Source organism: Pelodiscus sinensis, chromosome 26, assembly GCF_052426305.1.
Source record: "Pelodiscus sinensis isolate ZL-2025 chromosome 26, ASM5242630v1, whole genome shotgun sequence".
Classification (NCBI taxonomy): Eukaryota; Metazoa; Chordata; order Testudines; family Trionychidae; genus Pelodiscus; species Pelodiscus sinensis.
The window spans coordinates 3,247,519-3,274,915 of NC_143077.1; the positions used below are offsets into that span (position 1 = coordinate 3,247,519).

Consider the following 27,397-nt stretch of genomic DNA (forward strand, 5'->3'; position numbering starts at 1 on the left):
TCACGAGGTTAATTGACTATTCAATTAACAAGTATTTAACATCCCTACCTCACACCCTAACCCTGTTGCCTTCCATTCCAGAGGTGGCTGTATGTCAGCGGTGCTGTGAGTATATGGTTTGTAAAGTATTGGGGGTTCCTTCTATTAAAAAGCACCCTAGAACTGTTCTGTGCCCCCCCCCCCCCCCGAGTCTGCAGGCATCAGTAGGGTACATATAGGAGCCAGGCGATGTACAGAACTAGAAAGAGTGGTGGTTGTATGGCGGCGGTTACAGTCTAACAAGTAATTCAGAGTTTGCGATGTTTTTCATATGGACACTCTCACTCTGGAACTTTGGTCCCATCTTCATTCTAAAATTTGTTGTGTTGTCCAGAGCTCCTTGGTGCTACACCTATTCAAATACGCAGTCGTCAGAAGAGCAGCCGATAGAGGAGCTTGTGAGTGAATGTAGGGAAGGTAAAAAGTTTGTTTCTCTATTTACAGCTGTCCCTTCCTTGCCAGTCACCTGACCCTGGCCATTCCCATCATCGGGGGTGTCCTGTTCTTCTTTGTCATCAGCTGTCTGCTGCAGACGAGCTTTAGAGACCCGGGTATCCTGCCCAGAGCCACCCCCAGTGAGGCTGCTGACCTGGAGAAACGGATCGGTGAGCCTTTATCTTGTGCATTTACTGTAATTTGTGTGTGCATGTTTTAGACAAAGCTAATTCTTTAAGATGGAGGTCCCTCTCTTGGGTCTTGGCACCTTAGCGATAGACGGGGAAGGTTTTTGTGGGAGATGAGGCAAATGGTGTTTGGAGTAGAGTCTGACCTGTCTGGTGCTATCAGGCTGAGCCCCAAAACTGAATATCTTCAGAGATGTACAGTTTTAGAGAGGTAGCAGTGTTAGTCTGTTTCAGCAAAAACAAGGAGTTCAGTGGCACTTTAAAGCCCAGCACGTTTATTAGAGTATAAGCTTTCGTGAGCTACAGCTCACACTCTCAGGTGCCAGAAAGAAAAAGAAAAAAAGTTACAGAAATGGCTGACACACCCACCTCTGTGTCCTTTTTTGCTGCTGTTGTTGTCTTTTCAGAGATGTAGAATTAGAAAAAAAATTATTCTATTTAAAACTGCGATTCCCAAATGCTTTTGGTCACCTGTACCAATTTGCCAGATTACATCTGTCCCAAACACTGTAGTCCGCTCTGTATCCTCTTCCTGCCCTGGAGTTCAGCTCGCTACTTGCTTCCTAATTATGGATGTAAAATCCCATTTAATTGGTTAAACATTATGTCCAACCGGTTAACCACTTAAATGGGGGAGGGTGGGACTGTTCTGGGCTGGAGCAGCCCTCACCAGTTACCAGGCACATCCCCATTTCCCATGCGGAGAGTTTGTAGCAGATTTCAATGTGCACAGCTACAAGGAAGTGGCCCAGCACAAAGATTAATTGAGAGAGAGACCTTGGTTTAGCATTATGGGAAACCTTCAGTTTAGAGGGACTGCATACTATGCTCTTACATACTGTGCTATTACTCACATCCTAGACTGTGGTGTAGAGAGAGCGGGTGGAAAGAGAGGGGTTCTAGTTCAGATAACAGTTGTTGAAGTACAGGGCTGGGACTGGCAAAATCCTGAGTTCTAGTCCTGGTTAGGAAACTTGCTTTCTGTGCCTTTGAGGAAATCAATTCACTGCTGCTTCACTTTCACTTTCTCCATCTGTAAAATGGGTATGATACCAACCTCCCTTCTTCTCAGGGTTTCAGTGAGGATTAATTAGATACCATTTGTGAAGCTGTTTGAACACAAAGCATTCTGTGTAAGTGCTAAGAATTTGTGCTTATTCCTTTAAATGGCAGGATATATGATAGCACAGATGTTTTCACCTTGGCTGGTAGGCCTAATCTTAGCATGTGTTGAGTAAGCTCTTCAAGCGCTGCTTATGTTCTGATAGAAAATCTGGACAGGAGCAGAAAGAAACCAAGCCCTTGTTTTGTTTTTGACTGTGATAGTTACATTTGTTTTTGATGACTAGAACTGGGTACTGAAACCAAGTTCTGGACAATGCTGCAGGCCACATCCAGAGCCTCTGAGACCAGTTCCACTGGTTTTTGTGTCTGACATCTTTGGGGGCAGGGGAAAAACTCTCATGTGGGCCTATTGGAAAAGCCTATCATGTGAAGAAAATGGGGTGAGTGTGTTAGTGCAGAGAACATCCCCATGTGTTACCCAAGTGCAAAGCATCTTGCCGAGACACTTGACAGCTTTTGTGTATTTCAGAGCAGACTGATTAAACCACAAGAAATCTCTGCTCCTGTTAAGATGCAGACAATGGGGACTGACACCAGATTATTTTGCCTAAAAAGGCATTTAGACCCCGCTTCTCTGCTAGTTCCCAAAGGCTGGGTGTCTCATTCAGTTAATTAGAATGCACTTGTAAAATAGTGCTGGGTAGGCCCAGTTGTGACTGCGGACGCTTGAGCAGAGGGGAGCTGTTGTATACAGACTGTTCCTGTTTACATAGTGCTGGTAAATAAAATCCGTGTACTTGTACATATCTGTAGGCTGTGGTTTTCAAAGCAACCTGAGGGTACGTCTACACTGGCTCCCTAGTTCGAGCTAGGAATGCAAATGTAGCCGACCGAAATTGCTAATGAAGTGTGGGATTTAAATATCCCGTGCTTCATTAGCATAATCTCACCCACGCATTATTCCACTCAACACCTGATTCGAACCAGGAAGTGTGCTCTGGGACGCGTTAGTTTGAATCAAACCCCTTGGTTCAAACTAACGTTACTCCTCATTTTTTGAATAACGTGTGGGCGAGATTATGCTAATGAAGCGCAGGATATTTAAATCCCGTGCTTCATTAGCAATTTCGGTCGGCTACATTTGCACCCCTAGCTTGAACTAGGGAGCAAGTGTAGACATACCCTGAGAGAGTGTGTCCACTTTCTGTTGATTTTCAGTGGGAATTTGGTACTTAATTCTTTAGGTTTATTTAATAATCTCAGCCTTAGTATCACTGAAGCACATCCTCTCTAAGTCCAGTGCTAACAAACTCTACTCATCACTCTCTCACCCAGCTGCTCTTGTTACCTACCCACTCTCTGATTCCCCATTTGTCTGGCCCTTTTTTATGAACTCAGGAATAGGTGGCTTATTCCAGAAACAGATTTGCAGACTAGATACTGAGCTCCCAGGCCAAATGACGTGATGCCTTCTTATTGTGTTGCCAAACGAAGAGCTAACATAGATGGGTCAGGGAGCCCATCGTGTAGTCCTAATGCAATTTATTAATGAATTTGAAACAGTCGTTCTAGCTGCACCCAGCAGAATCTTCCTCTCGATTGGAAGGGACTTAAAATCTGTGGAGAGAGCTTGTGTTTACACTTGGCATTTATCCCCCAGATTGTTAATTAGGGAATTAGTATTTCTGGGGGCTACTAGCCACTGGCCTTGTAGGACTCTTGGATTCATAGGTCATCACAGCTCTTGTAAGAGGTGTTTGTCTGTTTTGATGGCTATGTGACAGTAAGTTTGTGTGTTCGGACAACATGGCCTGCTTCTAGAACAAATGCTCTAGCAAAACTACTAAGAGGCTTCTGGAGTGTGTCACTATTGGAAATCATTATAGGGGAAAAAAAGGTCTGTCTAAACCCAGATAACCATGTTGTGGGAGGTCTTTAAACTAGCTAGCTGTTGGTTCACTTTGTTTCAAAATCCCTACAGCCCACCGCAGGGGCTACCTGCCCTGTCAGCCATTGCTTGTAAGAGAAAATGAATGGGCTGCATTAACATGCCTGAGTCTGTCAAACCAAGTTTTTGAAGCCTTCATAAAAGCATGAGGTGCCCTCTGTGTTGTGATATCAAAGGGCTTATTTTTTTAGAAAAGTGACATGCATGAATGTTTAGAGCTGTCCTTCCCACCACTGTGTCCACCCAGCTCAGCACCCTCTGGCTACATGCACAAATAAGTCTTCAAGATGTGGCCTTGTCAGAGGGAATACATTCCTCCTCGAGGCCCCATGCTCCTGAGCCCCAAGATTCCCCTAGCTGCTGGAGCCCCGAGCAGCCCATGTCTCTCTCTCCCCTGTCCCCCACCTGGCCAGCTGGCTGACTCATCCCAGCCCCTGGTTTCAGGCCAACCTAGTCCAGATCAATGGCGTGAGCTGAGCTCCTGCCAGCTTTAGGGGATGGGGAGCCAGGGCAGGGTCTCCCATGACTGTGCTCCCAAAGGCTACTGCTCCTTACCTGTAGCTGTGCTGCGGGTGCACAGACCAGTTGAAAGCACATCGTATGTGTTAACATCTTGTTACTTCCTTTGGTTGAGAGCTGTTGGAGAGGAGCTTGGCTTCCTTCCTCTGTGCTCTAGAGACGAGTTAGTGTGAGTGGCTGTTCTCGTGCTGACTGTGTACATGGTGCCTCCAATTTTCCAAGCCTTTCCATCCCTTTCGGTAGCCCTGCGAGGCGGATCAGTGTCATCCCTGTGGGACACAGATTAGGTTAACACTCTGAGCAATGGCCAGAGCTAAGATTAAAGCCCTGGAAGTCCTGGCTCCCCATCTTGAGCTCAGTCCCCTAAGCCAGTGGTTTTCAAATGACGGGTCGTGACCCAGGACTAGGTGGGGGAATGTCAGGCCCTGGGTCTCTTTGCTGCACGGGGGTTTCAGGTGAGCAGTGGAGGGCTAAGGCAGCTCCCTGCCCGTCCTGCACCACAGACTGCGCTGTGCCCCAGAAGCAGCCAACAACAGGCTTTGGTCCTAAGTGGGGGGTGGGGGGCTCCTCGCACTGCCCTACCCCGAGCACTAGCTCCGCACTCCCAATGACTAGGAACTGGCTGCTTCTGGGGCGTAGCATGTTCTGCGGTGCCAGGAGAGGCAGGAAGTTGCCTTAGCACACCCCTGCTGCACCGCTGCCTGGGAGCCACTCCAGGTAAGCCCCTCCTGCCCCAGCCCTGATCCTCCGCGAGCCAGAGCCCCTTCCCATACCCCAAACTCTCACTCTCAGCCCCACCCCGGAGCCCACGCTCCAGTCACATCGTATTGGGTCATGGCATCAATGATTTCCTCCAACTGAATCATGAGGGAAAAAAGTTTGCAAATGGCTCTAGGTCACGCTGCATCTCCGGCTTTCAGCACGATCCTACCACTCCGAGCTCTGTCACCCAAGAGGAGCACGGCCTCTGTGGCTGGGCCTATGTGAGCCGGACTCCCTGCTTCACTCTCACTCCACAGATAGCATGGGCACGTCCACCTACCGCCCGCCCGCCCGAACCATGGAAGTGGTTATAAACAAATATGTGGTGAAACTGAAGTACTGTTACACCTGCAAAATGTTCCGGCCCCCCAGGACCTCTCACTGCAGTGTCTGCGACAACTGTGTAGGTAAGTCCCAGGGGCTCGGGCGCAGGTGACATCTCCATAGATAAATGTGGTCCCAGTTTGAGTTCTTAAGGAAAACCTTTCCGCCTCACCATACAGGGCCCTTCTGTCTTGGCCCTTCTGCCCCGTGTGCTAGATGGGAGGGGGAGCTGGAGGCTAAATGACGGAGTGAACAAAAGGGTCGAGGAGATCCAAACTTGCAGGTGTGAGAGGGACTGGCATGCAGCAGGGCAGTAAGGTTCACACTTAGGCCAGTGTCTCTGGAAGAGCCGTTTAAGAGGCTGTCAGTCAGGCAGACAGATGTGCAGGAGTGTAGGTGAATGGTAGGTCCACTTGGCGTCCTCTTGTTACTTCATTAATTGTCAGCCTCTCTGAGTACAGCCTTCCCTCCCAGTCCACCTATGACATTAGCAGTTGTGGATGCTGAACAGCCTGGGACTGATGAGATCACTGACCTCAGAAGTGCCACAAAAGATCACGGTCACCTGTCTAAAGAGGATGGCTCAGACAGGGAGTTTGAGGAGCTACTGAGCAGCTTTCAAGGATGAGGCATGACAGCTGTGGGAGTCGCTCGGTAGCATGGGGTGCAGCCTCACCCAGTTTTGTCAGGCCTGAGCTGTACTTAACCTCCGGGATGCTTCAGCTTTTCATAGCTAGCAAGCTGCCTTTTGGACCAAAGCCTCGGTGTAAGATTAAGCAGTGCTGTTCTGCTAGAGTTGCAGTTTTGTGGGTGAGACCTCAGTGGCAGGGCTTGTCAGCTTGTGGTTACAAAAGATGGCTTGGTACTTGTGTGTGTTTTCCCAAGAGTAGGAGTGTTAATCCATGTTGGCAACATTTCAGCATTTGGGTAATTTCATTCTACAGCCCTGTGGTTTTAACTGGGTAGGTTACTCTTCACGTCCTGCGTTAAACTCTTTGGTAAAGTTACCATGAGCCGTGAAAGAGTTGATATGTTCTACCTCCGAGGTGGCTGCATTTCCCTGGTGGTTAAAGTTTTGCCTGTAGTGCTACTCTTGTTGTCTGCCCGCTTGAAATCTAGTGAGTCAGAAGTATTTTCAGGTATAGGGCATCTGCCCTGGGTTGCTTTTGTGGCTTTAAAATCAAATTTTCCTAACTTTAAAATGCTTTTTCTATCCACATGGGGAGGGAAAACTGATCAATGCAGGGGCAATGAGTCCCCACAGTTCTGTCACATGTACAGAGTGAAGGAAGAGACATGCATTCCCTCTGGCTACGTCTAGACTGGCATGATTTTCCAGAAATGCTTTTAACGGAAACATTTTCTGTTAAAAGCATTTTCGGAAAAGAGCGTCTAGATTGGCAAGGACGCTTTTCCGCAAAAAGTGCTTTTGCGGAAAAGCGTCCGTGCTAATCTAGATGCGCTTTTCCGCAAAAAAGCCCCGATCGCCATTTTTGCGATCGGGGCTTTTTTGCGGAAAACAAATCTGAGCTGTCTACACTGGCCCTTTTGCGCAAAACTTTTGCGCAAAAGGAATTTTGCCTGAACGGGAGCAGCATAGTATTTCTGCAAGAAACACTGATTTCTTACAGTAGGAAGTCAGTGCTTTTGCAGAAATTCACGCGGCCAGTGTAGACAGCTGGCAAGTTTTTCCGGAAAAGCGGCTGATTTTCCGGAAAAACTGGCCAGTCTAGACACAGCCTCTTTGTAATGCCTTTCAGTTTTAGTAATTGTTGGTATTAGGATCAACTAGTCTTCCCTTTAAGCTGCGGGGGCAGCACAGCTTCACAGGTGACTAATCAGGCCTGCCCAGTCAGTCAGCTCCACTCTGACTGGGCGGGGCTGATCAATCACCTGTGAAGCTGTGCGGTTTAGAGGGAACCCTGCGAGCAGCCACAGGTAGTGAGGACAGTATTTGGGTGAAAGTGATTTTAAGGCTGGTGTCCTTTGAAAGGTAAAGAAGGGCACATGTACCGATTGCGAAGTACAGTCTACGTTTAGTGAGGCTGTCCTATTGGTCAGTTTCTGGACTGAAATCTTAGGCTGGCAGGGTGGGACGAAGGGCTGGCTTGCAGTCCCAGGGGTCCCTGCGGCTCTGCAGCATTCACCCCAGGGGTGGGGGGTGGGGAGCAAGACGTTCTAATGCCCTTTCCTTGCTGCCTGGTTTCAGAGCGGTTTGATCACCACTGCCCGTGGGTGGGCAACTGTGTGGGGAAGCGCAACTATCGCTACTTCTACGCCTTCATCCTCTCCCTCTCCTTCCTGACGGCCTTCATCTTCGCTTGTGTCATCACCCATCTCACGCTGCGTAAGTACTGCAGGCGGTAGGGGGAACCCCTGCCTCACCCTCCTGGCTGGGCGAACTTGGGCACCTGGGTTAGCACGTGGGGAAGCAGCTTCTAAGTTTGCATATGACTCGGTGACAGATCAGGAGATTCAGGGCTTTGCACTGTTCAGTCGTCTGAATGAAGCAGCTTGAGAGCTGCAGGAGGGAACTGTAACTCCGCGTGCAGCGGCAGTCAGAAAGCAAATAGAAGGTTGAGAATCATTGAAAAAGGGATAGAGATTAAGACCAAGAATATCTTATTGCCTCTATATAAAACCATGGTACGACCGCATCGTGAATACTGTGTACAGATGTGGTCGCCTCATCTAAAAAAATATATATTGGCATTGCAAAAGGTTCAGAAAAGGGTAACAAAAATGCTTTGGAACGGGTCCCATATAAAGAGAGATTAAAAAGACTTGGACTTTTCAGCTTAGAGGAAACTAAGGGAGGATATGATAGAGATCTGTCAAATCATGACTGGGGTGGAAAAAGTGAATAAGGAGAAGTTATTCCCACAATATAAGAACTAGGGGTCACCAAGTGAAATTAATAGGCAGCAAGTTTAAAACAAACAAAAGGAAGTTTTTTTTCATGCAGCACACCGTCAACCTGTGGAACTCCTTGCCAGAGGATGTGGTGAAGGCTAGAACTTTAACAGGGTTCAAAAAAGAGCTAGATAGATTCATGGAGGTTAGGTCCATCAATGGCTATTTGCCAGGATGGGTAGGAATGGTGTCCCTAGCCTCTGTCTGACAGGAGAGGGATCAGTGATGATTACCTGTTGTGCCCTCCCTATTGGACATCTGGCATTGGCCACTGTGAGCAGACAGGACACTGGGCTAGATGGACCATTGGTCTGACCCAGTCTGGCCATTCTGATGTTCTTACATTCTAACTCTGAGAGCTTTGGCGAGAGGGTTACCGCCTGCCAGTAGCAAGTAGGGTACAGCCTGTGTCAGGGCTGCAGCGGGCTGGTGGTGTCTGGGCACACTGCCTTTATGCTTAGGAATGGCTCTGGTAGAAGACAGCTTGGGCTTTCAGCCCCTGAGCCTCTCCGAGCGCTCGCTGCGAGCCACGGTTTTTTTTTGTTTTTGTTTTTTAAAGAGCTAGACGGGGGCAGATCCATGTGGCCTTCTGGGCTGCGTGAAGCCAGACAAATTGGCTGGCGATGTAAATGTGCCTTCTTGAGCAGAGCATCTTGTCCTGTTTGCTTTGCAGGCTCTCAGGGAAATGGATTCCTCACCACTTTGAAGGCAACACCAGCGAGATATCCTTTTAGAGCCTGCTTCTTCCCATCCACTCCCCTCCCTGTGCGTTGACGCAGCTGGATCCCTGCAGGGGATAGGAGGAGAAACACCACAGCTGTAGCTCTCTGGAAGGGGTTCTGGCTTACAACATACAATAAGCCCCTTTTCTCCGATTATCTCCGTGTGCTTTAGAAGCCCTAATGCACATGGTCTCCTCCCCCACGGGCAGAGACGGGCAGATGTCTCTGCATTCCCGTGCGGAGGTACAGATCCTGTAGCCCAGCTGGTGAGACAATCTCTTTCCAGTTGCCAGACCAGACCCCTGTGCTCGGGGATGACAGACAAGGGTTAGAGGCAAGCTTGCTTTCCGACGCGTGGGAGAGGACAGCGAAAAGGGGAGGGATGTCTCTGCATTAGGCAGAGTGAGTTCTCCCTTGATGGAAACTCGAAGAATAGCCTGGGAGGTGTAAAGGAAGTCACATGCTTGCTTTGTCAGCTGGAATGCCCCCTCCTTGCTCGCGAGGGCATGGCCCCTTTCCCTAATGGAAGGGATAAGGAGGAGAGACTATTTCCTTGCTAGAAGTCTGTCAGCCTCTCTAAAGCAAGGGAACCGTGCTGAGGCCTTCATGACCCTCCCTAAGTTCCTGGCCTTGTCCCCCCGCCCTCCCGAGTCCTCACAGTTGCTGTGAATGTCTCCAGTGACTAACTGCTCCGTTACTGGGCTGTGTGTGTGTGTGTGTGTGTGTGTGTGTGTGTGTGTGTGTGTGTGTGTGTGTGTGTGTGTGTGTGTGTGTGTGTGTGTGTGTGTGTGTGTGTGTGTGTGTGTGTGTGTGTGTGTGTGTGTGTGTGTGTGTGTGTGTGTGTGTGTGTGTGTGTGTGTATATATATATTCCTTGACTCTTTCCACTGTGCTGGAGCTGGTGATATGTTTTTTCTCAGTCTGGTCTATTTTGGGCCTCTCAGGTTTTCACACTTACCTAGTCGCCTCCAACCTGACGACAAATGAAGACGTAAGTACCCGCGCCGATCTCCTTCCATAGAACAGGACCGGGAAAGCGTAAACCCCACCTCTGAGCGTGAAGCCCATTCCTTTCCAAGCAATGAAGACCTCCGCCCCAGATCTGTTGCTGCCTCTGCAGCAGTGTCCAAGGCGTTCTGAGCGGCCCTACGTGTTTGGGGTACTTTATCACAGAGAAGATAAAGATGGCACCTTTGGGCTGCCCCTCTCCCTCTACTTGGAGTAGCCCAGCAAAGCATGACTGCGCACACAGGCAGAACGCGGGGGTTGCAAAAGTGAGAACAGCGTGTGGTGGTTGGCTGGATGAAGACTAGGGCAATTGGTCATGTTCTAACATGCTAGCTCATGCACTTGAACCTTTGCGCTGCCCCTAAGATGGACCGTGAGCCGCTAACACATTTGTAAACTGGACTTGCCTTGAGTATGGTAGATGCAAAGTCCTGTTTCAAATCCTGTTAGTTCAGACACGGATGCTTACCATGTGTTGACACATGACGTTTCCCAGTATCTGGCTCACCAACTGACCAGTCGACGGGGAGGAGGCTCAGTGGGTGGGTGGGTGTTACTTGGTTCAATTCTTTCTCTTGCCACAAACTTCCTGTGTGAATGGGGCAAGTCCCGTAGTTTCTCGCTCTGCCTTGAATCCTCCTCTTTGAAAGGGAGTTGGTTCAGAGGGGTTTTATAAAGATAAATGTGCATGAAAGATTGTGACCTGCCCAGATACTAGTGTAATGGGGGTGAGAAGTGCCCGGGTAGCATAGCTGGCTTTGTCTGGCTGCTTAAAGGGACTTGACAGTTACACTATCTGAAGGATTTAGACCCCTTGTTACAAGAGACAGTTGCTGTCCCAGAGAGAATGGTTCCCCTGCTCTTCTACTCAGTGGGTGTAACAGCACTTTGGGGCAGTTTCCGCTGGGTTTTACAGCTGAGATTCCCACTGAGGTTCATGGGAATTACACCGTGTGACTGAGCCCATGCTATGTAGGCAGTTTCCTTGTTGCTTGAGTGGCCACCTTGTCATGGGGAGAGGAAGTGAAAAAGGGAAGCGGGAGTGTAAACCCACACAAGCTGACCAGGGCTCGGGGGTGGGAGCAGGACCTGGAACGCCATCGGACGCCTACAGCTTCCGTGGCTAGGATTTCAAGGCAACGGTGTTTCCTTGTGCAGGCTCCTCTGGTAGGTTTCTTTACGTTGACAGGGTTGCCTGTGCCCTCCCCTCCCTGCTGTTGGCTTAGCCCCGGGAGCGCACCAAGTGCTTTGCTGAAATGAGCCCTGGCCCTGAAGAGCTCGCTGTCTAAATTTGGCAAACCAGAAATGAGTGAAGTGAAACACGGGGAGCAGGGGGGCAGGTTTCCAACCACCAGGCCAAGTGTGGGGCCTACCACACCATGCGGGAAGTGTGGCACTCTAGTGGGCACGCTTGGAGAAAGCTGTAGGGCACGCTGCTCTAGAGAGGACACAAGCGAGAGGTTGCTTGGTGCGGTGGGAGGGGGGAGCTTTGTGTCTCTGATACTTGCCCTACACTGCCATGGAGAGGAGTGGGAGTTCCGGGAAGTGGGGGCCGTGTTGTGGGGCACTTGGGACATGTCTGTCACTTCAGTCCTGGGCTTCTCAAGCAGTGGAGGGTCCGGTGGGGGGGGGGCTGCTGTCCATAGCAGAGCACTGACCATCCATCCCCTCTCACCAGGTTGGTACAGCCGCTCTCCGAGTTACGAACCAACACTTGGTCCGTAACTCGAACTGTTTGTAACTCGGATCCCATAGAGTTACATGGCGACCGCACTGTTTGTAAGCGCGGATCGCCGTTCGTAACTTGGATCTGCATTTACGACCGCTTTGGTCATAAGTGCGGATGGTCATAAGTGGAGGTGGCCGTAAGTCAGGGAGCGGCTGTACTTTCTCATCAGCCTATGTCCTTTCAATTGCAGATCAAAGGGTCATGGTCAAATAAGAGAGGCTCGGAGTTTGCCAATCCCTACAGCCATAAGAGCATCCTTACCAACTGCTGTGCAGTGTTGTGTGGGCCATTCCATCCCAGGTAAGAGCCTCCGATCCTCACTGGGCTCCGGACGTGCATCCCGTGCGGCAGTGGAGAGAGGAGAGGTTAACACTGGCCCCCAGGGGCGGCACAGGGCTCTGGGGAGGGGCGTGCTGGGGGACTCCGAGGCTCAGGCCAAGAGGGATTGGCAGGTGCTGACTGTTACTTTTCATCCATTGAACTCTGCTTCATTTAGGGAACTTCAGACTTTTTGTTTTAGGGTGTAAACTGAGTACAACTGGAATTTCCCCTGCTGTGTTAGTAAGAGGGGGAGGGAGCCATTACAGGAGGGCTCAGCAACTAATGGTAAGAGCCAGGGATGTCAACATGTGGTCGACTGCACAGTTAACTGATCATCGTAGTTGACAAGATTAACCAATACGCCTACGTTTCCCCTTCCCCCCCCCCCACTTGCTGCCTCTGCAAGGGGTGGAGAGCAGGAGCTGGTGCTGGGGAGAGCTGGCTTGCTGCCTCTGTGGTGCTGCCTGACTCCTCCTGCACGGCTACCTCTTCCAGAGGCAGCAGCGGGGAGTGGCAGGGGAGGCTGCCACAAAGCAGCCTCTGTTTGCGGTAGGCCTGAACATCCCACGGACAGAGGCTGCTCTGCATCCCCGCTGCTGTGGGGCAGCAAGCAGCTGGTCTGTGCAGGGAGCAGTGTGGGGTGGCGGGGGGCCAGGAATGCACTAGCTGCCAGCCCTGCTTCCAGGTACCATTGAACTAAGGTTTCATGTGGTTACACAACTATTACATTACCAAATAGCTAACATCCCTAGTCATCACTTGTTATAGAAACCTTAGACTTCTGGCAAGTGGCCAATGCTGTCCCGAGTCGGGCGATTTGGAGGCTCTGTCCTTAAAAGGCCACAGACATTTCCTATTCGCTTTGATCCTGACAAATTCCCTTCCATGCCAGTTATCTGCTGCTGTCGTTAAAGCAGGAATAATCCTAGAATCCTAGCACACTAGAACTGGGAGGGACCTTGAGAGGTCATCAAGTCCAGTCCCCTGCCCTCATGGCAGGACCCAGCACCATCTAGACCATCCCTGATAGATGTCTGTTTAACCTGCTCTTAAATATCTCCAGGGATGGAGATTCCACAGCCTCCCTGGGCAACTGTCAGAGTGATTAAACACTGCCCTCAGTGAAACCAAACATAAATAAACAGAAAGGCAGCACTGGGCTGAGTCCTTGGCAGCTCTGCCCCACAGGGCTGTCCTGCCTGAGCTCAGGGAGATGAGAACAGGGGACGGTGCTGGCTGGAGCGAGGCACCGGACTACATCACAGCCCTGCTAGGGGACGTCTCCTCCCTTGTTGCAGTTTAAGCCCCTTGCTTCTTGTCCTATCCTCAGAGGCCAAGGAGAACAATTTTTCTCCCTCCTCCTTGTGACACCCTTTTAGATACTTGAAGAGTGCTATCATGTTTCCTCTCAGTCTTTTCCTTTCCAAACTAAACAAGCCCAATTCCTTCAGTCGGTCATGTTTTCTAGACCTTTAATCATTCTTGTTGTTCTTCTCTGGACCTTCTCCAATTTCTCCACATCTTTCTTGAAATGTGGTGCCCAGAACTTGACACAGTAGTCTAATTGAGAACTAATCAGCGCAGAGTAGAGTGGAAGAATGACTTCTCGTGTCTTGCTCACAACACTCCTGTTAATGCAGCCCAGAATTATGTTTGCTTTTTTTGCAACAGCGTCACACTGTTGGTTCATATTTAGCTTGTGGTCTACTCTGACCTAGATCCATTTCTGCAGTACTCCTTCCTAGACAGTCACTTCCCATTCTGTGTATGTGAAACTGATTGTTCCTTTCTAAATGGAGCACTTTGCATTTGTCCTTATTAAACTGCATCCTATTTACTTCAGACCATTTCTCCAGTTTGTCCAGATCATTTTGAATTATGACCCTATCCTCCAAAGCACTTGCAACCCCTCCCAGCTTGTCATCTGCAAACTTAATAAGTGTACTCTCTATGCCAATATCTAAATTGTTGATGAAGATATTGAACCAGTCCCAAAACAGACCCCTGTGGAACCCCACTTGTTATGCCCTTCCAGCATGACTGAACCGTTAATAACTACTCTCTGAGAACGGTTATTCAGCCAGTCATGCACCCACCTTCTGGTAGCCCTATCTAAGTTGTATTTGCCTAGTTTATTGATAAGAAGATCGTGTGAGACTATCCAATGTCTTACTAAAGTTTAGGTATTACCACGTACACCGCATCTCCCTTATCCACAAGACTTGTTATCCTATCAAAGAATAATGCCAAACATCTCTCTGACTTGGCTTCATGTCTGCTGATTTCCTTCTTCTGTTTCACTGAAGGGACAATGAAAATAGACCACTGAGTTCCACCTTCCGCTCTTCCCTGTGTCGCGGAGTCCAGGGAGTAGTGGTGTTTGCTCTTTCATTTCATGAAACGATATTTTTAAAACTGAAATCTGGTTTGTAACTTTCCAAAAGCCCTGTTGGGTCTGTCCTGCCTAACGCCTTCCATCTGCGGAGCTCAGATAGTTAAGCAGGCCTTAGCAGCTATGAATTGGAAAAATAAAACTACCATGGTTTAGTCACAAGAGGGCGCAGTCGGACAGATTTAAAATCCTCTCTTGTGTTGGGCTGTCGGGAGTTTGACCCCTACCCAGGTTTCGTAGCTCTCAGCCAGTTGAATGCTTCAGTGCTTTGAGCCAGTGTCTCTTTTGCTGGAAGGAACCAATTTGAACTTGCTGGGTGCACCCCAGAAATACTAACCCAGTGTAAGTGTAATGAAGTGACACCGGGACATTCAGGTGTGTTAATCCCTCCCCTCTCCACCTTCTTGTTTTCTAGTTTAATAGACAGAAGAGGATTTATCCAGCCTGAGGCCGGGACCCCGTCCAGTCCCAAGAGTGAAATCCCCTCCTTTGGAGCCAAGACTGACACCAGCATGGTAGGAGACGTCCCCTAGCAGGGCTGTGATGTAGTCCGGTGCCTCGCTCCAGCCAGCACCGTCCCCTGTTCTCATCTCCCTGAGCTCAGGCAGGACAGCCCTGTGGGGCAGAGCTGCCAAGGACTCAGCCCAGCGCTGCCTTTCTGTTTATTTATGTTTGGTTTCACTGTGAGCTGGCTTACCTGGACTTCCACCTGCTACAGCCTGACGCTGAGCAGGACCTCAGCCATCCCTGGGGAGAGGGACTCCAACCACAGCTGGGAAGCAAGAAAGGCTGGTTGGGAAACCCCAACGTCTCAAATCATCCAAGCTTGGAGTGTCCGTTCCAGAGAGCTGCCACATGCCCCGCAGGGATGCACAGAGGGCGCTGCGGGCAGGAAGGTGGACACACATCCCACCTCCTGGGCCGTGTTGGGGATTGGGGCTGGGGGGTGACGAAGGCTGAAAGCCAGGTCTCCCTATAGCGCTTCTGCTCCAGCAGAGCGAGGGGCCGCGTTGTGTGTCTGTGTAAAGCACGGTCCCACCTGGGCATCACTTTCCCAGCCGCACTGGTGCTCTGTAGAATGGAGGCTGGCTGGCTGGGATGGCATTCTCTTTCCCAGGTCCTGGGGACCGCTGCGAGGGTCCAGAGCCCTATGGACAATGAGCGTAGGTAGGCAAGTGGGTGTGCCATCCCGGTTGGTGTTCAGTGCTGGGTCACAGAGGAAGGTGCTGTCCAACCCTTCCTTGGGGTGCAGCCATGTCAGCCGGTAAGCAGCCGCAGAGACCAGGGCACGGCCGAGCGAGCTCCCTGCACTGGCTGTCAGGCATCTTGGGAGATGTTGCCTTTTAGTGGTCACCTGTGGGACGCCCGCCCAGCCCTGGGTGGCTGAGGGGGAGTGGGCTCCATGTGAAAAGCGCGTTCATGCCAGCCTCAGGATGGACGCGGGGGAGAGGCACCATACGCCCACGTTGGGTGGCTCGGGAGCTGGTGTGTGTTAGCCTGCTCCGGGTTTGGATTCCTGGCCAGTAGGAGAGTGAATGGGCTCGCCTGCTGGCTCTCCAGCAATGATTCCTCTGAGTTTTTGCCTGAGGGTGGCTATTCCGGGATGCGCCATCCCTGCTGGTGTGGTTCCTTCCCAGGTGTTCGCTGCTCTGCCGGGGGTTACTCTTGCTGGCGAGCGTGTAGCGGAGAGTTACAGACACATGAGCAATACTTGAAGTGTGGTTATTAAAAGCTGCTGGGTATTTTTGCACAATTTTGTAGATGTTTTTTCTAAGTAATGTTTTTTTATATGTCGGGTTGGATCGCGCGGTACCTACTCCTGGCACCAGATTAGAGGTGTGCAGCGTTTCTTCTGGGCTCGGCCACACGGCATTGCAGTGTGCACCCGCTGCCAAGCCCGTTTGTCCGTCTCACCTGTGCTTTTCTCACTAGTCAGTGCCTCTTGGGGCAGCTTGGCGCAAAGGTATTGCCCTGTGTTTTGCCTCGCCCATTGTGACTGACAGCAAGCTAGCAGAGACTGGCCCGACATAAGGAGGACATGGGTGCTGTGGAGGGGGCTGGCAGCGTCTCCCGCCCCTGTGAGTCAGTCTGCTGAGCCGTGGGACAGTGTTTAAATGCCCCCCACCCCCATCCAGTGTGGTGTTCTCACTTTCCATGTGCTTCCTTCCTCCCTGGTTTTTGGCACTTGTGTAGTGTGTCAAATCCCAGCGTTCAAAGAGCAGTGCCGGAGCTGGGCCCCGACCCTCCACCGCCCACGGCCTGGAGCTGGGGCCTGCATTTACATGCTGCTGTGGCTTTAGGTGGGGCTTTAAGAGAAGCCTTCACTGAGAAGAATCTGTGGCGCGCTCAGACCCTTCCTTTTTGGAGATTTGAAAATCTTCCATCCCGTCAGTATTCCTCTTGCTTCACGTTTCGGGCTCTGTGCAGAGATCTCGGTGCTCAGGAGGGACGGGGCATGGCGGCGGCTGCTGCTGTCAGTGCGTTGATCTGGTGTAGCCGGGGGTGTGGGGCTGCTGCCTTGTTAAATTGTATGTCGGGCTGGGCTCCCCATGCTGGTCTCAGTCCCCTTCCAGCAGGGCGACTGGTCCGGAGCCAGCCCCTGACATTAGTGGAGTAGCCTCCCGCCCACACCAGTGTTAGTGGCCCTGCTGCTGGCTGCTGAGACAAAGAACGGTTGGTCAGCCCTGGGGGTAACCCCTGAAGCTTGGGGGTGAGGCAAGCTCGCTCTGCCGCTGTGCGCGCTGCCCGATGGGCACGCAAGGCTGGTGCATGTGTGCCTGGCCACAACAGCCATGGCTGTTTCTGGACAATAACCCCCTAAGGCCCCTCTTCCCTAGAGCATGCGGCATGGCGGTTCCCGTTCCCCTTGTTCAGATAGCCGGCGTTCCTAACACAACAGCACGGGCTCGCCCTGGCCCCGGCGCAGAATTTCGTTGCCTGTGTAGGGGTAGGACTAGCAGATGCTGTGGGAAGGGCAGGAAAACTGAGCTGCCTCCTACAGGAGTCCTGGGTGGGGACTTACACTTCTGTTCGAACCTGTTTCTCTTGTTACTTGCTGTAATAAAGTTCTGTTTTAAAGAGTTAACTGTTTGGGGGTTTGTGTTTCCTTTTCTGGGTTCGGAGGCATGTCCCTCAGCTTCTGCAGTGGGGTGAGTAATGGGTGTCTGTCCGTCCAGTGAAGGTCAGATGGCTTCTTCCAGCGGCAAGGCTTGCCTGACCTCTGCGATCCTCCCAGCAGGAGCAGGCGGGAAGGTATGCACAGCTGCCAGCCCCGCAGCATGGCCTGCCCCTCTGGTTTCTCAGGCTTGCAGCTGCTGAGATGTGACAGGTCAAACTGCATCTTCCTTCAGAGGCCTTCGGTTAAGCCCCCTTCTCCTGCCCCGCTCGCTGTCAAGCCCAGTCCAGTGCCGTCCCAGAATCTGAGCATGGCCTAACGCAGGGCTTCCTCTCCAGCCCAGCCTGACCATCCCTCCCGAGCATAATCTCTGGTGTCTTCCCCAGGAGGATGCCTGCCAAGACTTTGCCATTTCCTGCACAGCCTGATGGGATCTAACTCCCCCTCTCTGGATGTTAGCCCTGCTTTCTGAGGGCTAGCTGGTAAGAGAGCATGTTCGTCTCCTCTCCCCAGGCCATGGCCCGACTCCTTCTCACTGCATGATTTGCTCTGTCCACGGAGCCCTAGCTGCCCCAGTGGGTGCGGAGTGTGTGCCAGGTGCCCTGAGGGGGCCCGGCGGGAGTAGGGGCATTTACCCCCAGCCTTGCAGCGGGTTCGCGTAAGCTTTCGTTGCAGACTGGGCGCAGGCAGAGCGGGGTGCGCTCGGCTGAGAGCTGCCGGGCGTTGCTTTTGCTTCGTGCCGATTGTTAGCAGAGCGTGAGAGCAGTGTGGATCCGGCTGAGTCTGGAGGGCCCTGGGATGCCCATGCTGATGGGTTACGGCAGTCGGGTTTTAAGCTGCGATGGGTGACTGAAAGAGGAGGAATTGCAGTGGTAGTGTTTAGCCGCTGCCAGGGTCCACGGAGAAACCCTGCGGCTGTACGGCAAGGTGTGACCACAGGGCTGGGTGCCCAGAACGGATTGGTAATCCTGACGCACCTTGTGACTAAGCCACCTCCCCCTTCTGTGCCTCCGTCACCTGGAACGCCTCCTTGGCGCGCCCGAGGCGCAGGCGAGTCCAGTGCCAAGTGCTTTGAGGAGAACGGAGCGTTGCCTCGGCGCTGTTACTCAGCGACAAGGGCTGGGGATTCAGCGGGAGCAGCCTGGCTTCCCTAACTGCCCATCTTGCTCCTTCCACGCCCCATGGTGTCTGCCAGAAGGGGAGCGCTGATCATGCCCAGCTGCCAGGAAGCACGATGGAGCCTCCAGTGTCTATTCCCCTCTTCCCAGCACAGCCCATAGAACAGCTGGTGTTTGACACGGGAAGTCGGCTACCCCTGCAGCCTGCTTACAGCGGGGCCGCTGTCTGCAGCAAGGGAGTCAGGCCTAGCAGCTTTGGAGTAAACGGGTAGTGACACTATGGTGGGTGCATGTGAGCTGCTCCATTATCACCGTGGGAAGCTGGCCCCTGCCGCCTCTTCCTCTCCCTGCTAAGTGCCCCCTCCCGCATGCTGCCTGAGAGCGTTGGTCCGGAATAACTCGCTTACCTGGCATGTTTGGAGGGGTCTGAGCGGCCCGCCCTCGTCTGGCGTGGGCATTACCAGCACTCGGCTGCTTCCGCTAACGCAGGACTGGCGCTGCTCTGACCCCAGCCTGTTCTGGTATTTCCTGTGGCTGGCATGGAAGCTCCCCTCTTGCTCTGGCTCCTGTTACCTGACTCACTCTGGTATTTCTTGTACTAACCCCTCTCTCTTTCTCCCCCTCTTGCCTTTCCTTTCCCTGCACGGACTGGGCGAAATCCAGTATGTTCAGGGGACTAAAGAGCTCTGGAGGACGGTTGCCCTTGGCCTCCTGGAGCATCCCCAGGGGAGCCAAGAGAACATGGAAAACACCTGAAACAGCCATTACCACCACCTGTGCCTCCCCACGTCAGGGCTCTGCCCCCACCCCACAGTTCCCTCTTCTTCCCCCCCCCCATCGCAAGAGGGGGGGACTGCTGCTGTGTCCATGGAAAAGCCTTTCCAAGCCCACAGGTGGAGCTGCCGTGTGCTGTTGCCTTGTGGGTTTGAAGCATAAAGCCATAAATACGCCCGTTCCGAGCACAATAACTGGAGTTTCTGCCATCTCCGGCTGCTGGAAAGAGACTCGTGCAACCGAGCAAAGGCCGTTGCGGGCTCCTTGGGACTAGCCTTACTCGGCAGTGGGACAGTGGCCCCCCTCAAGAGACTGACGTAATTGAGTGAGATGAGCGGGGAGGTGAGACTTCCCCAGGCTCAGTATGGTGTGTTCACGGCTGGAATCAGAGGATTGCGAAGCAGCATTTCTACCAGAACCGGCCAGTACGCTGCCCCTCTCCCTCAGCCGTGAGCTGCTTGCGCCATGCGTGTGCAGGCAGAGGGGGCACCTGTCAGCGACCTAGGTAGTGTGTGAAGATGTTCTGCAGTTGAGTCTTAGCCCCTTCCTGGGTGTCCTAAGTGCAGTAGCCGTGTCAGTAGCAGCTTTTGCAGTCCCCGCATAGACTCTGCTGCTGCCCAAGGACTGAGCAGAAGAACTAGGCACAGGCTGGGCGGGTGTGAAATCCATTTACGCCTTGTACTTTTGTAACAAAATAAAGTTTCTCCTATTTACTGTACATGGGCATCTGGCTCTTGTTTCCCCAGCGCCAAGGAGGGACGTCTCCCGGCTGCCCTGCATGTGCGTGCTCTCTGGAGAGGGTGGAGCGAATGAAGGTGGAGCGCTAGATGTGGTGTGTGTCTGTCTGACCTTCTGTGTTAACCATACGGGGCGGAAAGCCAGGAACGTCCTCACCCTAAAGCCAGCTTGGCACTGCTGGGGGCCCCGGAAGGTGGGGGTGAAACATGGCTTGGTCCCAAGAACGGGAGGCATCAAAGGTCTGCTGAACTGTCGCCATGTTTCCTGATTGGAGCCTGCCCAGATGCAAACCTCGTCCGTGCAGACCTGTTGGCTTTTTCTGCCCAACTGAGGCGGGGGCTCTGGCTCTTGCAGGGAAGGATGGGCTGGTTCAAACGAGCTCGGGGGTGGGGGGGCTGTGTCCTGCATACGCTTGCAGGCTAGTCCGGGGCTCTTGGAAATGGCCTTCTCCACAGCACTAGTCCCGTGTGGGAGCTGCTGCAGGGAGCACACGAGGGGAGGAGACGACAGCCCTGCGGGGGGGTGATCTGTGCCCCTCCCACAGGACTAGCTAAACTATCGAACCTCCCTTGTTCAGAGCTAGTTTAATAGACAGATTCACGTCTTTCAGTCGGACTGAGTGCGCAGCTCCTGGGGCCGCCTTTCTCTCAGGTGCCCCGCAGGGAGGCAGCCGGCCACCGCAGCATGAGGATGCAAGGGGCAGTCCGGGGCGAGCCGGCCCCGGAGGAGCGCAGCAGGGCTGAGCACCGCGCTGGACGTTGCGCTTCAAACGTTTACAGCCGGCAGGCCCCGGGAGGGGAACTGCAGGCTGCCGAGCCTAGTGCTGAACTTGTACTTCAGACGGCACCATGTCCCCAGGGTCCTTTCCCACGTGAGTCAGGCCGAAGAGACGGCCGGCTTCGTGCTCCCACAGTTTGGCAAACAGGCTTGGGGTTCGCACTAAGCGCAGTCCCTGGACAGGCTGCCGGCCCTAGTGTGTAATGCTGGGACACGTGTGTGCTCTGGCCCAGCCCAGGTCATGTAGTTCGCTTGGCCGTAGCTGCCGCTGCCTTTGGAGAAGGTTCACGTGGTGCTGCCCTCCACAGGGGCCTGTGCACTTCCACTGCAGCCCCCAGCCCCTCGGGGGCTTGGCCACAGCTGTGCGGCGTACGCCCCAGGCAGATCATGGCTTTTTAATCTGGGTCACCAACTGAGAGCAAGCAGAGATTCAGAGCGTGGCCAGGCTCTAGCTTTCCCTGCTGCAGACCTGCGCTGCCTTCTGCTCCCGGGGACAGACGTGGGATATGGTCGGGATAAACAGATCTCCCACTGAGAAGTGTGGCCTCAGAGCTGGGCACTCCCAGGCAGACAGAGATGGGGGAGGGTTCCCATGTGAGACCCACAGCTGGGGCGAGCTTCCTTGGGGAAACTTCAGTGTAATCCTGGTGTGCGTGGGCCCTTGTGCGATCACAGCTGGGCGGGGGAGGTGAGACCGGCGCTTGCCCCCTTGCCTGGGAGAGTGGAGATCAGTGGCTGCATGGATCAGACATTGTTTTCCAGGCTGGGAACAGTTATCCCCCCCCAGAAGGGGCAGGAATGGGTATTTCCACAGAGGGAGGGGGCATGACATGAAGGAGCACTTAGCTGGAGCGCTAGCTCAGGCCCAGGGCCTGTAAGATGGCTGACTGCTTTCCTAGCGCTCCCAGGACTTGGCCAGGAACAGCTTCCCTGTGCCCTGCTATGGCATCCCCATCATTCCCTGCAGCCTCTAGGACTCCCGGCCCAGCCTCACACGAGTACCTAGATCCGACCAGTATTAGCCTGGCAGAGTCCTGGGCTGGGGTGGGGTGGGGGGGGGGCTGCAGACCCTCAGAACGGTCGGTTGGGGGCTGCACACAAGTGAGAAGCAAAAAACAAAACCCCCAACCCCTCACTGCCGTGAGCTCTGCCTGAGGAGGAGCAAGCCTCACCCCACATCCCCCTCTACACCAGAGCCTGGGGGCCCAGGCTACAAGAGTTTGCATGTTCCAGCCCCACGGGGAAGGTGGGGGGCTGGAGTGCCAGCGTGGGCTCCCCAATGCTGGGGGGGGTCTTGAGCCTCAGGGGCCTCATCCAGCCCCCAGGCCATAGTTTCCCCACCCCTCCCTAGACTATAAATACTTGCCCTGGGCTAGAAACTAGTGTGTGTGTGGGGGGGGGGGTGTCAGGGGAAAGGCCGGGGCCTGAGCACTAGGCTGGGACATGGGAAACTGGCAAGTCCTTGCTCTGACAGCGGTTTCCTGGGTGACCTTGAGCAAGTCACTTGCAGTGGGATTTTCAGAAGCCCTTTTGAAAAGGGCACTCGTCTCTGTGCCTTCACGCCCCCCCCATATATACACTGGTGACAACGGTGCTTTCCCCTGGCCCGTTGGAGGTGTGAAGACCGCTATGTGGAAGAGCGGGTGGGAGAGGCTCAGATATTCTGGTTACAAGGCCCAGAGAGGTACCGTGCTCAGTCCACCCTGCCGTAGGTGTTCAGTTTCAAGCCTCAGTAGTGGGCTTTTCTCAACCCTTAAAAACCAGTTCTCCAGCCTCAGGCTGTGAGCAGGAGCCACCCCAGGCCACGCTGGTCCCACCAACTGGTGTCTGCCTTCACCGGACTGAAATCAGCCAGGACAGGGCCTTTCTGCAGCCAAGAGCTCAGCATCAGCTGGGGGGGGGGGGGGGGGAACACTCAGCTGTGGCTTTGCACAGATGAGTAGTTGTGAGTCAGGCAGCTGGAGCAATTTACCTGCAAAGGGGAACAGCTGAGTTACCGACCCCACCCTCTCCTCCCCAGGGCTGCATCCACCCAGCAGATAAGGCCAGTGATTAAGGCAGGTTTCAGTGCAGTGAATTTGTCAGGACGCCGCCTGGCAGCATCAGCCTGTGGAGCAGTCAGCCCCTGGCAAGTAGGAACAGGCTCGATCGGTTGGAGAGACAAACTTCAGGAGAGCAGGAGAGCCCGATTCTAATGGCAGCAGCTGATCCCAGAGCAGCCGAGCCCTGGCAAAAAGGGGTTTCCAAGTGTCTTCAGTCACTGGGGCAAGGCGCAGGCCCAGCAATCCAAGGGTGGGTACAATGCAGGGCCGCTTCTATTGGCTGAGGTGAGGCCTGTGTCTTAGAACGTCCTTTCCACCAGCCTCTGCCTACTTTCTGGCCTAAGCTCTGTCCCCTGCCCCTCACTCTGAGCCAGGCTGGTAGGAAGTAGCCTGAGAGGCTCTTATTTTAAAGCAGAAGGTCTGCAGGGGGATGTGGTGCTGTGTCTCAGCGGAGGCGTTTCACGGCAAGTTGCCCGAGTGCCCCTTCCTAAAATGGGAGAGGGGGTACTTGAAATATCCCGTCCCTTCCCCACGGTCAGTCGACTCTTGGCCTTGCTTCCAGAGAGCATTGTGGTCTCCCTGACTCTCCGTCCCTCAAAGGGAAGGGGCGGTCATGGGGCCCTGTTCCCCGCCAGTGCCGGCCCGGCGTTCCCAACCTGCTCCTTTGCTCCGTAGGCAGCTTTGGGCTGCACAGGCACAAGCACAAGGTGACTTCTTTCTGACATCTGGTCCATAAGCGCATCCTTTGGGAAACTGAGGCCAGCTCCGCAACACAGTCCGAGTTCAAAGGGAGTGAAATGACTTCAGTGCGAGGTGTGATTTGAGCCCCGGATTAGGATTAACCTGCTGTTGGGGGAAGAGCCCAAGGGACCTGCCAGTGTTTTCAGAGCTTCTTCTGCCCTATAATGTTGGAGCTGCTCAGCCACCCGTCTGTTTAGGAGCTTGGTCACGGCCTCTTGCCACGTCTGCCGCTGTGGTGCCCAGCCAGACTCCACTGAGGACGCTAATGGGATGAGGAGCTGCCTGGGGAATCTCCCTGCGTTTGTGTCAATCACACTTAAAACGATAACGTGCCTTTGGAGGGCGCTTGGGGCTGTTGGAAGCTGCAGGATTGGCCATCCCAGTGCTGGAGGGTCTCGAGCGAGCCCGAGCGCAGGTCAGCCGCAGGGCAAGATTCCCCCCGGAGGGTCCTTCTCTGGGCAGGAGAGATGAGCTGGCCCTCCCTGGCCTCGCCAGTGGTTGGCTGCCCAAAAGGGGGCTAGGGCTGCCCGTGAGGAGAGACAGCCAAGCACGCTGTTTGGAAGGAGGCCTTGCGTGAAGATGGATTTCTCTGACATTGGCAGGTGCAGAATCCGTTGCGCTCCAAGGTGAATCACTGCCGCTTGCCTTTTAAGGAGAGTGCTGTCTGGCAGGAAGTGGGGGAGGGGTTCACTGAGTGCTTTTCCGCCACGCCCAGCCCTTGCTCCAGGCTGAGACGCCAAGCCAAAAGCCGATCCCATCAGCAGAGCGGAGCAGAGACTCGGAAGGCTCCTGAGGTGACTGCCTGCTCCCTTTCGAACCGGCCGCCTTGCCACCCGTGCTCCCAGCCATGGCCAGAAACCAGCAGGTGCAGAAAGCCAAGCTGGCCGAACAGGCAGAGCGCTATGAGGACATGGCAGATTTCATGAAGGCCGTGGTGGAGCACGGGGACGAGCTCTCCAACGAGGAGCGCAACCTCCTCTCGGTGGCCTACAAGAACGTGGTGGGGTGCCAGCGCTCTGCCTGGCGGGTCATCTCCAGCATCGAGCACAAGACTGAGGAGGGCGACGAGAAAGCGCCGCTGGTGAGCGAGTACCGCGAGAAGGTGGAGGGGGAGCTGAAGGACGTCTGCAACGTCGTCCTGGGGCTGCTGGACAAGCATCTCATTAAGAAAGCCAGTGACCCAGAGAGCAAGGTCTTCTACCTGAAGATGAAGGGAGACTACTACCGCTACCTGGCCGAGGTAGCCACCGGGGATGACCGCAAGGAGACCATAGAAAACGCCCAGAAAGCTTACCAGGAAGCAATGGACATCAGCAAGAAGGAGATGCAGCCCACCAACCCCATCCGCCTTGGGCTCGCCCTTAACTTCTCCGTCTTCCACTACGAGATCGCCAACGCCCCGGAGCAGGCCATCACGCTGGCTAAAACCACGTTCGACGAAGCCATGGGCGACCTGCACACGCTCAGTGAAGACTCGTACAAGGACAGCACCCTCATCATGCAGCTGCTCAGGGACAACCTTACGCTATGGACGGCGGAGTGCGCGGGAGAAGACGGCGGAGAAGCCGGCGGACAAGCCGGGGAAGAGCCTAAGAACTGAACTGCAGCCCCCCGAGCGACGGTCGCTTTCCCCGCCCCTCCCCCTTTTGTGTAAGACGCCGCTCGGCTCCCGACAGCTCTGCCTGGAGTCCGACAGCAAAGGGGACTGGCTGGTCTGTGCATGTTATTCCCACTTTTTACTCCGTCTTCTCTCGTGGCAGCTTTGGGACAAATCCCCCTTCTCTGGCCCTCCCCCCCCCAACATTTCTTGTGATCTTCTTGCAGTGGGAGAGCACCTGTCACATTCCACCAACCCGGGTGTAACAGCGGGTCTCCTTGAGCTCCAGCCCTGGGGCCTGATGGGGCTGCCAGCCATTAACATTTAAAGGGGAAGCGGAGGTTGGTTTTCGGGGCGAAGGTACCAAAGTGGAGCGGTGGCGGCTCACTCGCGCGCTCCCCTTTGCTGCCTGTGGCGCCGTGCTCCGCAGGGTTCTGCTGGGTGTGGCCGGCCGGCCGAGGGAATCTTCGGAGCGGGTGACGAATGACAAACTTGAGGTGCCTCGTGTATTTGTGCCTTGCCGAAGCCGCTGCCTGCCTGTCCCTCTCCAATAAAACTGCACTTCCACCCCTGCCTTTGTCGTCCTCGGCGTCGCTTCTTTCCCGCACCCTGTACGCGGCTCGGTCAGCACTGCCTGCCCCGCTGCACAGGGGCCAGGGAGTCCTGAGCACGCCCCCGGCTCGGCAGGGAGCGAGCGCAGCCTGGGCCCAGGCAGGCTGCCTGCTGGCCAGTGCGTGAGGGCTGGCCCCCAGCAGAGGCGCTAGGCTGAAGTCGAGTGTTGGGAGCAGGCTGTGCCCCAGAGAGCCCAGCGGGCCATGAGCCCGACTTGCATTTGAGAAGTGATGGGGATAGGTGGGGGTGGAGGAGCAGCAGCTTTCGCAGAGGAGAGGGACTTTGCGGGGCTCGGGCCGAGGGAGTAGGAGCCCCGGGAACAGCGTCTGTTACCCTTTCTCAGGCTGTCTCCAGCGCCGAGTGTCTGACTCCCCTCCCTGCCCAGCGCTGCTGCTGCTCAGATTGGTTTGAAACCCCAGCCACTGTCCCGTGGCTTCCTGCAGCTAGAACCCACCTGGCCCCAACAGCCACGGCCAGCTCCCAGCCCAGCTGTTCAGCCCCTTGTGTCCGTCCTTGTCTGCATGGCCTGCCACTCCGCTCTGCTCCTGGGCCACGTTCTAGGGGCCTTACGCCAGATGCCAGAGCTGCCTGGCTCGTCTCCGGGAGGGCGTGAGGCCGGCTCTACTGGAGTGGTGCTTTACAACGGCTGGTGTTTAACGGTGGCAAACGCCTGGTGGCGGGGGGGACCCATCTGTTGGGTTAAAACCAGGCTGGTGGGGGCTTACGCGTTAGGGAAAGGACATTGAAGCTAAGCTGCACTCCGCTGCTCCGCCCAAAAGGAGGGTTTGCCCAGGGTTGCCCGGTGCCACTCAACCAGACCACGCCCCCTGGTCCAGCGTGTCTGTAGAAAAGTGCTTCGGAAGGTCTTGCAAGTGGGAGCCTTTTGGGCCCTCTCCCGGGCTGGTCCTAGCTGGCCTGCACGTCCGTGAACACGCGCTCTGGCTACCCTGGCTGCTGCGTGAGGGCGCAGTGGGCAACCCCACCCAACATGCTGCTTTCTTCAGCTCGAGGTGACCCGTTGCAGGTTTCACGCGGGAGCAGCGTGGGGATAAGATGTACCAAGTGTCAGCCGTGTGGACGTGCCCTGGGCTGGCGAGCGAGTGGAATATCCCAAGGGTCCAGCCTGTGGGAACAGCACTAAACAAAAGGGGGAGGGTGCGTGTGCACTAGGGGCACCATCCAGGGGTGGTGCCTCTCCCAGCAGGTGCCGCTGCGAATGGCAGTGATCTCCCATTGCAGCGGGGAGGGCTCGTGCCCGGCTCCCCGAAGGGCCCTACCCAGGGACACCCCTCCGGAGTGGTGGACAGGCCGAGGTTAGCAGCACAGCGTCGTTCCACACCAGCCCAGGCTGGGAAGTAAGCCCTGTGGTTGGGGGCAGGGGGCTGACTGCGGAGAGTAGCTGGAACTGGACCAGGCCAAGAGGAAAACTTGCCAATAGCAGCTCCAGTGTCCGCATGGCCTCTGGTTTTCTCCGAGCAGCCTGCTCCAGCTTTGCTCTAGGCGGGAAGCCCCAGCGTTC

At 54.4% G+C, this 27,397-nt stretch overlaps 2 protein-coding genes across 4 annotated transcripts in view; both read left to right on the forward strand.

The window, feature by feature from the left end:
* ZDHHC18 (zDHHC palmitoyltransferase 18) overlaps positions 1 to 24,271 on the forward strand; it is a 29,141-nt gene extending 4,870 nt beyond the window's left edge. Inside the window, exons 2-10 of one of the 3 annotated variants that reach the window (XR_012897651.2) lie at positions 484 to 644; positions 5,214 to 5,363; positions 7,490 to 7,627; positions 8,867 to 8,915; positions 9,803 to 9,905; positions 11,842 to 11,951; positions 14,780 to 14,879; positions 17,866 to 17,961; positions 19,261 to 22,251. Coding sequence is in view for 2 of the 3 variants with exons in the window: in XM_075909051.2 (XP_075765166.1) it covers positions 484 to 644; positions 5,214 to 5,363; positions 7,490 to 7,627; positions 8,867 to 8,915; positions 9,803 to 9,905; positions 11,842 to 11,951; positions 14,780 to 14,879; positions 17,866 to 17,907 (853 nt within the window). In the remaining variant the exon portion in view is untranslated. Of the gene's footprint in view, positions 1 to 483; positions 645 to 5,213; positions 5,364 to 7,489; positions 7,628 to 8,866; positions 8,916 to 9,802; positions 9,906 to 11,841; positions 11,952 to 14,779; positions 14,880 to 17,865 lie in introns of all 3 variants that reach the window. The other 2 variants (XM_075909051.2, XM_089773403.1) reach the window with 2 other exon arrangements.
* Positions 24,272 to 24,410: 139 nt separating this feature from the next.
* SFN (stratifin) lies at positions 24,411 to 25,840 on the forward strand. Its single transcript, XM_006139142.5, has one exon. It carries the CDS (start codon positions 24,517 to 24,519, stop codon positions 25,267 to 25,269), a length of 753 nt encoding a protein of 250 aa, XP_006139204.2. The 5' UTR covers positions 24,411 to 24,516; the 3' UTR covers positions 25,270 to 25,840.
* The last annotated feature ends 1,557 nt before the right edge of the window (positions 25,841 to 27,397 follow it).

Bases quoted from the DNA above. Each gene is read 5' to 3' on its own strand.
- SFN (XM_006139142.5), top strand. From the start codon at position 24,517: ATGGCCAGAAACCAGCAGGTGCAGAAAGCCAAGCTGGCCGAACAGGCA.